The sequence below is a fragment of the Carassius gibelio genome, chromosome A1, assembly GCF_023724105.1.
Source record: "Carassius gibelio isolate Cgi1373 ecotype wild population from Czech Republic chromosome A1, carGib1.2-hapl.c, whole genome shotgun sequence".
Taxonomy (NCBI): Eukaryota; Metazoa; Chordata; class Actinopteri; order Cypriniformes; family Cyprinidae; genus Carassius; species Carassius gibelio.
The window spans coordinates 21,472,012-21,485,436 of record NC_068371.1 but is presented as its reverse complement, the minus strand read 5'-3'; the positions used below and the strand labels follow the sequence as shown (position 1 = coordinate 21,485,436).

Sequence of the window (13,425 nt, the reverse complement as noted above, 5' to 3'; positions counted from 1 at the left end):
TGACCATGAAGATTAATATTGCTGTAATAGATGTATCATAAAGATACAAATATAACAATGAAACAAAAGTTGAAGTACAAAAGTCAAGGGTCAGGAGCCCAACTAAAGCAAACACTGATCTCCACAATGGTGACGTCAGACGAAACAGTAACATTATCATCTAAATCTCTGTAATTCTCAATAAGATTTTTTGATCTCTGATCTCTGATCTAATAGAAATAAAGTCAGTCTGGTTAGTAATGAGTGAAGTTGATAAAGCTGTTTGTTGATTGTTTAAATCTTCAGTTGATTTCATCTAAGGCTGTGGCTGAAGTCAGTTGTATTTCTTGTGTTTGTCTTGTTTCTTTTTTCTTCAGTGATTCTACTCGTTAACAGCAGCTGTTGATCATTGTCTGAATTCACTCATTAGTTTTCATTCTCTCTGTTAGGTGGACTATATTAGTAAACTCATGTGGAATAGTGAATGAGGGTGTAGGGTGTGATTTGAAACACAGCCGCTGAGTGTCGACTTTGAACGTTGTTAATTTACGATATATAGCAGCAGGCTACCTTCTCGAAAACGATGAATATTACCCAGAATGCACTGTTTTACTGAAAAACAGTATGTTACTGTCGAAATTTGGCCGTTTTTTTACAGCGATTTTTAACAGTGTACAAACTGATGCTGTCACCTGAAAACTGAAAAGTCCTTTCCTCCATGCCAAAAGCAGACATGAAGATGTGGCGGTAGACATGTAGGAACATTTTTGACAGATTATTGACATATTTTTTTGTGCTCAAAGTAAAGTCTACCATGCATTTTTTTAAAGATCACATAAGACTGAGAGAACCTAAAAATATAAATGCGTCTAGTTGTGCTGAATTGACAATTACATTTTTTATAGGGCAGGAAAAGAACATCTATAAAAATTTAGACTAAATAATTATCCAAATGTGGACCTGATTTGTATGTAAGCATGATCAATTTCTATGTTGTATCTCACGGTGTCTCAAAATGTCTACCAGGTCCATTTGCCAATTCTTAGAGAAGTGCGTTTCATTGAGTTGAAAGAGAACACCATTTCCACAGAACTCTAAGAATCTGTCATTCACGACTGACAGCCTTTTCTTATAAGACTTCAGAGGAAAAACATTTTTAATACCATCAGCCAATAGTTTCTGAGCATTAAATACAGACCATTATATCCAGATACCCTTTTTGTTTTTGTTTTTTTGTATCTTTGTAGTTCTAAGAATGTGTGATTGTGTCTACATATGCCAGTGTGTAAATATGTTTGTGCTCAAATGTTTAGTAGATGTGTATGAGTGCAGAGCATCTCCTTGGTTTGATCTGAGGTCTTCTAAATACCTTTTCCAGCTGAATGCATCTCTCTTCTTCACCGCTCAGCTTGTCAAAGAAACCTGTCTGCACATCAGTGCTCACAGCTGGGTTTCTCTTCACATGTGAGCTGGGATACTCTTCCAAGCTGCAATAACTAAAGCCTATTGTTTCAGAGTCACACGTGTCTCATTAATGATAGGCGAAGACAGAAAATGCTTTTGAGTGTTTGGAACTGCTTACAGAAAAAGAGCTTTAACACAACACAACCTCCTTTAACGTAATTAATGGCAAATGTATTCATCAACGCCCTTCCTTTGTACCTAAAATGCTCATAATGTGTAGACAGAACTATAGATCTAATTAAATCTCAACACATATATTTAATAGTTATGCTCTCATAATTGTTATTTTTCATCTTGTCCTAACCATTTTTTTATTTATTCCATCAGAACAGTCTTGAGATTTTATATATATATATATATATATATATATATATATATAGACACACACACACACACACATTAGAGGTTTTAAATCTGGTTGTCAATGAAAAATCTGTGGATGCAATAATTCATTTGGAATGTGGTTAAATATGAAGTTATTTTTGATTCAAAACACCTGTGGCAGTGCGATGAAGAATTTGAGAAGGTGTAACTGTTGTGTTGTGTTTGTGGGAGAGAAAAAAAAGTCTAGAGGTTTGGCACAATGTAGCCTACTTCATTTAAATGATGGTAAGGCCAATAAATTGATTAGGTCAGATAAGATTTACTGTCACATTGAGCTAAATTGCAGTGACAGTTCTTTAAAAATATAAAAAAATAAAAATAATAACCTTAAATTATACCAGTGTATAATGCATGAGCTAGCTATGGTACACTAACCCATCCTTTGTTAATGAGAGACCTTTTCCTCTTTTCATCTGCTGGCAGAGATACACCAGAGACAGCAGACAAATGTCAACCTTGTCACTTCATTGCTCTGAAAAAAAGAAAGACACTGGTTCTGTGTCGTCAGTAATGACAGACCTCACATTGTTACTGCTCTGTTCACTTTCTTTCTGAAATGTGGAAAAGCTGTTAAAATAAAACTCCAACAGGTGCAGTAACTAATATTAATGATAAATAATCTAAACAAGGTTCATTTGTTGTCTGGAGTAGTAAAGTTAATGAGATACAGTATATTTCTCATTTAGAGATATTTCAGTTCTCAGGATTCCATGCAGGAGAAGTATTTGATTGCTAGTCACAGATGGATGATCCTACACAGCTCTTTCTTTGGCTGAGAAAAGATCTGGAGAGGAATCCAAAGACAGGGTGGTGTTTCTGGCTGAGGTCCGCGGTCACCATCAGGCATATATTTAGAACCAGCATCTCCAAATACTTTCCAAACAGAAAAGACCTGGGCCAAAATCACTTTAAGACCAGATTTCTGTTTTATGCAATTGCATTGTTTATTGAATTGCAATCTAAAGACTCTTCATTTGATACATGCAATGAAATAAAATATTGTTTTCTTTTCTTATTTTAGTTTTATTTTAAAGACTCCACACACAGGACTGCAGTATTATTGAGGATGTTTGTACAGAAGAAGGGCAAACATCAGCTGTTGATATGCTTGTGCAGGAAGAGGATGGGTAAACCTTTTTGAAATAGATATGCATGGATGACGGGAAATATACTGCCATTGTGCTGTATTTGGTAAGATCTGCATGCTTGCGTGAGTTGGATTTATAAATGATCTAATGAGACATGCTTGAAAAGGAAGGGAATATCTATTTGTTGCGTCCAATCAGACAATGATGCAAACTGACTAACTATCAGAGTTCATTTGAATGATTCTAATAGTTGAATTAACCAAAAGGCTCACAAAAAGCAGGTGTTACGTTGTGAAAACTATAAATATATATCGCATATTGTTTTAAAATAAATATAAGAATATAAGGTATATTTAAAGTCTGCATAAAATGTCCATATATTCTATGTGGTTGCAAAGATGTATACTGTTCAAAAGTTTAGAATTCATTTTTTAGCTCATCAAGGCTGCATTAATTTGATCAAAAATACAATATTGTGAAATATTTAGTCCTGTGATGCAAAGCTGAATTTTCAACATCATTACTCCAGTCTTCAGTGTTGCATGAGCCTTCAGAAATCATTCTAATATGCTGATTGGTTGTCAATATTTATATATATATATATATATATATATATATATATATATATATATATATATATATATATATATATATATATATATTATATATTATATATAATTATTATCTATGTTGTTTTTTTTGTTTTTTTTTGTGGAAACCACGATAATTTTTTCAGAATTCTTGGATGAACAGAAAATTCAAAGGAAAGGCATTTATTTTAAATAGAAAATAGACTTCATAAATGGGATTTACTGTCACATTTGATGAAGTAAAAGATTGAATGTACCCATGCTGAATAAAAATATAAATATAAAATATTATCTGGACTGGTAGTGTTAGTTTTGGTGATTTTTGTCCAATACACAAATGTAATATATGTACATACATTACATTTCCATATATGAAATATATTGTCATATGAAGTAAAAACTTATGAAAGCTAATAGACATTGGAACTATTTCATATACACTCTAAACAACTAAAAGTGGTTCGTTGGTTTGTGTCATAGGGGAACCACTTTAAGCACTAAACAGCAACGGTTTCAAATGATGCTACAGTATGTCGAACCATAAGAGGAACACCATTCTCCTCCTTAGGATTCAGATATGTAACTTCACTCTCATATGTTTGCTATGAATGGGAATTCATTAATATGGCAAAAGCTCTTTTAAATCATTTTTATGCTTTTCTAAGTCTGGCAATATTTCCTTATAGGGTGGCTTTGGGGCAAAAAGGTCGAATCACGATATCTTCAGGAAATACACTGTATTTTGTATTTTAATTTAACCCTTTCCCCAACTAAACTAATTGTAAAAACATTTCTCTCTGTGACTTCAAATTTACTGATACACATGTATGGCTTTTCTCTACAACTACAAATTGCACTGCCACAGGTGTTCAGTTGTTTTGAATCAAAAATAACTTCATAGTTAAAACAAATGTTTTTATTGTAAAGAACTGGGACAGAAGTCATGTTGTACAACATGACTTAACAACAGTGTTAACAACAACAACAACAATAAACAGGACAAACAGCATAGATGTTGCAAAATTCTTCAATTAGGAAACAGTGAATTCAGTTATAATTACTACTTCAGTTTAAAGCAGCTCTAGCAGATTGTCATTATTCAGCACAATTCAAATCTGTGTTATTCTATAATGTTGAGTACAGTTAAATTGATAGAATATACTGAATATTAATACTTTATTAATAATAATAATAAAAATAATAATAATACAAATTATAACAACAATAACAATTCAATCCATAAAAGAGCTATTTGTAAGTATTATTTTTATTATTATTATTGAAAATGATATCAGATGATTTTATAAATAATGTGCAAAAAATCTAATGACATCTTTCATAATTTTGTGGTATACTGATTTAGGCGAGAATAGCATGAAAAGCAGGATAGAGGACTCGTATTTTGGTTTTTACAAACATGCAGCTTTTCACTTCATGAGTTATTTTCTCTTCACAAGTCACAGTAATTGATGACTAGAGTTGTGTGGATTACTTGTGTGTAGTGTGATGTTTTTATTAGCTGTTTAGACTCTCAGTCTGATGGCACCCAGTGGTCAAAAAAATCATATACATCTTGGATGACCTGAGGGTACATTTTTGTCAGTTTTTTTATTTTGGGGTGGACTATTCCTTTAAGGTTTGAACTATGAAACTAGTTAATAAAACACAACAAACTGTGTGAAACAATATTGTCTCAACAAAATCATATTAGATACTGTAAATACGATACATAGCTATTTTAGTTACTTTGTTGAATGCTGTTCAAAGCATTTTTCTGTGTTATATTAATGAAAGCCAGTAGTATCCTGAAGCCAGTTACCTTAAGAATCTATGAATTTATTTAAAACACCTGGGCCTTTTGTTAAGATAAATAACCAATTAAATTTATGAAACCCAAGGGACAATTCCCATGGTATTTAGTTTAAGTAAAGTTTAAATAACAAATATATTTTTTATCTTTTTGAGCATAAAGAGCAAAGGGAGCTTCTTGGCACATACAGCAGAAATGCTGAGATCTTCCAAGTTGAATTTCTCCTTCATATCATGGGTGAAATGGCTCACAGGCAGTGAAAGATACAGGCCAGTCTGCCAGGGACAGTTAGTACTTATGCAAGACAAATGTCTCTATCTATTCTGTGTGTTACCCTGAACTGTCTCAACTTTTGAGACAAAGGAATTTATACTTTGCACGGCTTGGGCAATCCTTTGTCCTACATGGAAATGTATTTATTTTTTATTTATTTATTGATAAGAAAAATGTACTTGACTGAGAGTGCTTATTTATCATTGGTCAGTATAACATTTATAACAGATTTTCTGTCAAATGCTAGGGGAAAAAATAGAATGCTGTTACTGTAAGGAACTACATGATTTAACCCTTAAAATTATTTAGTTAGTGTAACCTAATGTATTCAGGTTGTTTAGTGATATAAAATCATATTATTGGCCTGAATAAAACTAGGTAATTTAGATATTAACTTATGAATGACATATCTGGCAAAACTTTCAGTGCACTGTAAAAAAAAAAAATTATAATAATAAAAAAATAAAATATTTATTTAAAATAAAATAAAACTTTATTGAAAAAAAGCACTGATTAACTGAAATTATACAGTACATTACATTTACTGTAAAATATTGTTTAAAGTATAAAATTCTGTTTTATTCTGTATTTTAGTAGCAAACTGACAAAGGGCAAATGCACTAAATGTGACAAGTACAGATTGTGAATGGTAAAAACATTCCTTATCGTTGACAGCGAATTTGCTTCTTCTCTGGACTGATTACCTGATACATGAGAGGTATCAAATAAATTGTAAATTTTCTGAACTTTAAGTAATCTGTTACAGCACCTGCATTAGTATCAGTGCGTTTGACATAATAAAAAAATGGTAACCCTTAAAATTTTAATCAGATTGAAGTGTTTTATTCATGTCTGACTAGTTTTAAGTCAAAAATATTAACATGACAGAGCCAGCTTGTATGCATTGAATTATGCCAACAAATGTACATTTTATGTGTTAAATAAAACAAAACAAAAAAGCTGCTAAAGATAACAATTAAAGGCCCCAAATGTTGTTGTTGTTTTTTTCGCTTTAAGTTTAACAATGAAGTTGTTTCCATTGAAAACTCGGACCTGCAATCAGACTCTGTCATTCCAAAGTCATTTCCTGCTGGAAATTTATGCTGGAAATGTCATGCAGCAATTGCAGCTTTGGATTTAAAGTTCACGTCTGCCCAGCGTTTACTTGATATCTTCTGCGGTGGAGTTCATCGGGTTTACCGTCTCAGAGACAGAGGGAGGCGACGAGAGGCACTCTGGTAACACCCCAGTTAACACAGAACGTTCCCCTAACGTTCCCGTTTGGTTATTTTTTGGGGGAACCAAATAAGAACGTTCTGGGAACGTTCTCTATTGGTTGTTTTTTAGTACCCTAAAGAGAACGTTCTGGGAACGTTCCCTTCAGGTTATTTATTGGCATTTTTTTATAACCTAAAGAGAACGTTCTGGGAACGTTCCCTCAAGGTTATTTATTGGCAATTTTTTATAACCTAAAGAGAACGTTCTGGGAACGTTCCCTCAAGGTTATTTATTGGCAATTTTTTATAACCTAAAGAGAACGTTCCCAGAACGTTCCCTGCAGGTTATTTATTGGAATTTTTTTATAACCTAAAGAGAACGTTCCCAGAACGTTCCCTGCAGGTTATTTATTGGCATTTTTTATAACCTAAAGAGAACGTTCTGGGAACGTTCCCTCAAGGTTATTTATTGGCAATTTTTTATAACCTAAAGAGAACGTTCCCAGAACGTTCCCTGCAGGTTATTTATTGGCATTTTTTTATAACCTAAAGAGAACGTTCCCAGAACGTTCCCTGCAGGTTATTTTTTTTTTGGCTTTTTTTATAACCTAAAGAGAACGTTTCTAGAACGTTCCCTGCAGGTTATTTTTGGTTAACTGAGTTGCTTGCAGAAATTCATAAGACATACAATGTAAGCGATTTGAAATTACAATAAACTGATAAAACACGCTAAAAATTTAACCTTTCATAGCAGCTGAAAACAAACCAAATTTGAAAGTGAAGTGACATTCAGCCAAGTATGGTGACCTATACTCAGAATTTGTGCTCTGCATTTAACCCATCCGAAATGCACACACGCAGTGAACACACACACACACACTGTGAGCACACAGCCGATTTTGTAATGAGCGGGGATTGAGTGTTACTGTAAATTCTGCGTGTTTTAATGAGCGCGCGCTGAACATTGGAGCGCGTTCATTCAGATTCAAACACTGGAGCGGAGGGAGTTGGCATGGAAACGGGCGGTCGACAACACTGGCAAGCTGCACGCTCCCTGTCTCGCTGCTGTTTTCACTGATTTCGATAAGTTTAGTAAATTAAAATTGCTCAAATATCATATGCCACTGTTCCTGACATCTCTTTTGCTTGTATTTGACCAGCATCTGTTGAATTTACTTCATAGAAATGGTTAAGTGTTTTCGAACAAGTCCGTGAGCATCTGAACCTTTATCAGAGGAGGTAATGTATGCTAACTCCATAGACTAAGCTTTTATGAAGAGTTTGGGATTTTAATAACACATGTATGTGTAGATGAGAGGCATTGACAGTTCTGTAAAATATTTTCTGGTCATTTTTCAATGGATGATTGAAAATAGGCTTTTTTTTTTTATTTAACCTAAATATACACTAACGTTACCGTTAATCAGTGACGTCATTACATCAGAGTCACAGTTCAAACGCATTTTGATCTAGTCTAATGATAAACAAATATTGATAAAAACTGTTCAGGATATTTATTAAATACATATTCTTTCTATTTTCTACATTTCTAGTTGCTTGGTTTATTTAGATAAAACTGTCGTTGTATACTGAATATTGTTGGCTCTGTGACAGATTGCTTGTTATATTTCTAGATTCTTCTAGTGCTTGATGATCTTCTGCATCCCATGATGAGCAAACCTCCTGTCCAACAACATCTCCAAGGCACACTGATCCATATGACTAGCAGGTTTACCCCAAACATACACTAATGCTATCCTTACCAATTTCTGAAATAATATTACAATTTAAAATAGCAGTTTTTGGTGAAATGTAACTTATTCCTGTGATGTGCAGCTGTATTTTCAGCATCATTCCTCCAGTCTTCAGTGTCACATGATCTTCAGAAATCATTTTAATATGATGATTTACTGCTCAAGAAACATTTCTGATTATTATCAATGTTGAAAACAGTTGTGCTGCTCAATATATATATGAGAGAGAGAGAGAGAGAATTCTTTGCTAATAGAAAATTCTTCTTGACACTAACTTTTGATTAATTTAATGTGTCCTTGCTGAATAAAAATATGAATTTATTTTTAAAAATGTAGTCTACATTACCATTTAGAAGTCTGGGGTCTATATAACAATCAAGCTTTAAAATAAATAAATAAACTCTATGCTGTTATAAACGGTTTACACAAATATAAAACAGCGCTGTTTTTTTAACATTCATATTTATCAGAAGTGTTTATTTGGCAAAGAGCAGCATATTATAATGATTTCTGGAGGATCATATGACACTTAAGACTGAAGTAATGATGCTGAAAAATCAGCTTTGATCATAGCAATCAACTGACCCTTCGCAAAACAAGCGTCCCTCCTTAAATACTGTAGCTATGTCTGACAAGCCATGCTGCTCTCACAGTACACACCTTGTTCTCACACAGCGAAATATACATTGTGGACCAAAGAGGAAACTGACAACACACAGACAGAAGAAGACAGAGAAGGTCACTTCTGGTATGAAACAAGTGTTCAGCTTTTAAATTTGGCCCCCCCTTTTTCTTTTTTTCTTTTTTAAGAAATTCAAACAATAAATAGTGTTTTGTGCTGATTTAATGTGTTACAGATCGCTGTAGTGCCTCAGTTCAAGCAGCACACATGAACCGATTGATTCATATTTAATTGAAGCGCAAAATAAAAGATGTCACACGTCTTTTTACAACATTTTTCAAATTTTAAGTCCACCGAAGTTAATCTACTCTCCTGTCTACCGTATTTTCTGCACCATAAGTTGCACTGGATTATAAGGCACAGTCTCAAAACAGTGAGTTTAGTTGAACTTTATTCTACTATTTAACAATACACTCACATTATTTTTTAATCAATCTTCTCCCACAGATCCATCAAAGTCCTCATCTTCTGTGTCTGAGTTGAACAGCTGGGCAACAGCTTTTGAACAGCTTTCTTCATCAAACATGCCGGGTTCCCTCTCATCATGGTTGATTGCTGCCAGCGTACGTAGTGTACGTATTATGTCCCTGTGTCAGCGGGAAATGGTCCGACAGTCAGGTAAACGACCTTGTTGCAAAAACCCTTTTAGTGTAAATAATCAATTGCTATTTGCAGTTAATGTAGCCTACTTTGTGTAAATGGCATCTATCGCTAATTTTTATCTCGCTGCTCGCTGACATCTATATTTTACAACAAACGCCCCTTTGAATACCCTCTTCAACAGTGACATCTAGCGGCAAACTGTTATTACGTTATAATTGAGGTACTAGGCAATGGCAATGACTGAATGAAACAAGAATATCACTTTTATTTGTTATAATATTACTATTCTTTGTTATATTTACAGATGACTGTTGTGAAGATGGAAGAGTGCAGGATCTACAATTACACTAATAATAAAATTTTTTAAGTATTTTGTTTGATTTTGTTTCGCTTTCTGCCATGTTTTGAATGTGATGCTCAGCCTACAACCCAATGATTGTGTTTGTATTATTATTTTTTTAATCAACAATTAAAAAATGACAAAACAATGGACTGTAAGCTGATTATTTCTATACAGTCGTATGTTATTAAAGTAAATTAAATTGTTAGTTGAATGCTAGAAATAACGTTCTGGGATTAATAAAACTCCTGGCAAACCAAAAACAAACCATAAAAAATAACGTTCTGGGAACCAAAAACTAACGTTCTGAGAACGTTAAGAAAACTTTACTGGCAAACTAAAAACAAACCATAAAAACTAACGTTCTGGGAACCAAACACTAACATTCAGAAAACTTTCTGGGAACCAAAAACTAAAGTTCTGGGAACCAAAAACTAACGTTCTGAGAACATTCTGGGAACCAAAAACTAACGTTCTGAGAACGTTAAGAAAACTTTCCTGGCAAACTAAAAACAAACCATAAAAACTAACGTTCTGGGAACCAAACACTAACATTCAGAAAACTTTCTGGGAACCAAAAACTAACGTTCTGAGAACGTTCTGGGAACCAAAAACTAACGTTCTGAGAACGTTCTGGGAACCAAAAACTAACGTTCTGAGAACGTTAAGAAAACTTTCCTGGCTAACCAAAAACAAACCATAAAAAATAACGTTCTGGGAACCAAAAACTAACGTTCTGAGAACGTTCTGGGAACCAAAAACTAACGTTCTGGGAACCAAAAATTGTTAGCTGGGACTGACCTAGAAACACGTGCTTGTGAGCAGGTCTCACATGAAACGAGCTGAAACCAAATCCGTTTGGGGCTCGGATAGATGAGAAATGCCTACTACAAGAACGATCTCCTCATGCTCGAATAAAAAAATACAAATTAAAATTCACATTAAAAAAGTTGGACTTGAATCCCACTGGATTCCCGGGCGGATGAAACTGAGGTCTTTATTTATTACGTAGCGCAAATAGTAAGGACGTGCTTAAATTCGTTTCATTGGTCGTGCGCTCGCCCCCTTTGCTTGCATCACAGTCTCGGAGGGAGACGGGCCCGCGCCTGGGAGCTGTCCCAGACAACATGGTGCTGAAACCGCAGCGAGAGCGAGCATCCTCCGGCTTTACTGATGATTATCAGAACAACTCGTGTTAGAACTGCACAACGCCTATCTTCGCATGAACCGCAACGCTTTGGATTACCAAGCAGGAGCCACTTCAGTATTTTGCCAGCAATCTGATTCAAAGGAAAGGCACTAGATGTGACAAAACGACTGACTGTGGATGGCAATAATATTTCCTCGTCGAAAGCAAATCTGATTCTTTGGAATGATTTTCGAAAGACATGTCTGACATTACACGGGACAGTGAGCTTAACTGCCTTGGGATTTCTGCAACAAGGGTTGGGTGTTTAAGGAGATAGGCTGCCTATACTAACAAGACGTTGGCACCTTATATCTTTCAGAAGGGGACTTGTGCGGGATGCGTTTGTAAGCGCTCGGACCTGAAACATGAGATGAACGCCAATGACAATTGCTGGCTAATTGGCAAGATTGTGGATGAATTTCGTTCCACGCAACACAATTTGCATTCACATTAACACAATTACACGGTAGTCGCTTCTGGATGATGGCTAATAAGCGAGTACGATGTGTCATGGATAACAGAAACTGTGTACTGTGTGTTTGGTAGACATCCAGTTGTTTAATTAAAGACAAACCAAGGCTGCCAATTGTTTGGCATTGCTGACGAATAGCCTGCATTTCTGTTTTGCTGCTTTTGATGAATAGATGCCACTGGCCAAGATTACCTCAGGGTAGCAGCTCTTTTGTCAGAACCTTTTCGCGGGAATCCCCGATATGTTTCATTCAAATCGGGTTATTTGTCCTCAGGTTCGTGTTCGAATGTTCGATTTGAGTATCTTTTGAGCATTAATCCAGTTGTTGCAAACGCCCTCAGTCCCAGTAAACTGTTTAGTCAGGTATACTCAAATGTGCGTCACGTGGTAACATCCGAATGAACTAGTTATGTCGATGTACTCCAGATGACCGAATCAACATTTGGTTAAAAACAAGGTTACTAAAGGTAACAACGACACGTTACCACTTTTGACAGTTACTATTACATGTGCTTACAATCGTCAGCTTCTCAATGGAAACACTAGCGCGAGAACTCGCTCATATGATGTAGCTCTCAGAATAACTGTTGGAAATAAACACCCGGTCTTTGTCTATGTCCAAACGGTGAAGGTGAGAGGAAAGCGGTGTTGCTCACGGGACTGAAGCGGCTGCACAGGTGTTTTTCCTCGTTAGAAACCAAACAGTAAGTTCTGTTATGTGACCTGCTGGAGTCCAGTAACAGATAGCCTTAGCATTACAGGCCGTTTAAAAACATAGACCGCCTTTCCATTATTCATAAGACGGGCACATGTTGTTGGCTATCGGTGTCATTGTATGGTGTTGGGGATTGTTGAGTCGCAGACCGATGCTGCGTCGCCAGGGCAAGCAGAAAGGCCGCTTTTGCGTCTTGTTCAGTGACCTGAAGGTTTTCCTACTCAGGCCACCGCCACCGTCGGCATCGCCACCTGCTTTCACACCCATGAACGAACTAAATGCGGAGGGCAATGCGACGAGCAGCGCCACGGAGAGCCACTCTTTAGCCAACGGACATTACCAGCCGGTAACAGGTGAGGGGTTGGACACCCGAGGGCCCGGAGACTGGACTCATAGCGCAGTGGATCCGCCGAGAACTCTGGACTGTTGCAGCTCATCTGAAGATTGCTCTAAGGAGAAGCTGGACGAGAGGTTATCTCTGAACAGCTGCACGGACAGTGGAGTCAGGACTCCGTTATGTCGGATCTGTTTTCAGGGCCCAGAGCAGGTAGGGACTCCACATACTGCTACACTTTTTTGGTGGGGGGGGGGCAATCAATGTCGATTGTTTATTGCACATATTTGCTGCATATACAACATTCTACATTGTGAAAAATTCAATCTAGTGCAAGTGACAACGTGCAGTGGCAAGTTCATTGCACTTTAAAACAACTTTAAATTAAATTAAGTAAAGGAACTGAAGAAGAATGACTCCAATTATTGTGTCACATGAATTAGATGAAAACAAAGATTTAGTTTTTAATATAAAAGAACATTTACAATTACACTGCCTGAATGTCTCTATACTGTAGAATGGACTCAAAAA

General features: G+C 35.7%; 1 protein-coding gene and 1 long non-coding RNA gene across 2 annotated transcripts in view; both read left to right on the top strand.

The window, feature by feature from the left end:
- The first annotated feature begins 7,935 nt into the window (after positions 1–7,935).
- LOC128015625 (uncharacterized) lies at positions 7,936–10,973 on the top strand. The gene is made up of 5 exons (XR_008183963.1): positions 7,936–8,044; positions 8,440–8,534; positions 9,235–9,307; positions 9,689–9,859; positions 10,149–10,973. It is a non-coding gene; the product is annotated as an uncharacterized LOC128015625 (long non-coding RNA).
- Positions 10,974–11,273: 300 nt separating this feature from the next.
- Positions 11,274–13,425, top strand: part of LOC128015612 (E3 ubiquitin-protein ligase MARCHF4) — a 44,626-nt gene continuing 42,474 nt past the window's right edge. Inside the window, exon 1 of the mRNA XM_052599600.1 lies at positions 11,274–13,107. Coding sequence (XP_052455560.1) covers positions 12,655–13,107 — 453 coding nt within the window. The 5' untranslated portion in view covers positions 11,274–12,654. The remainder of the gene's footprint in view (positions 13,108–13,425) is intronic.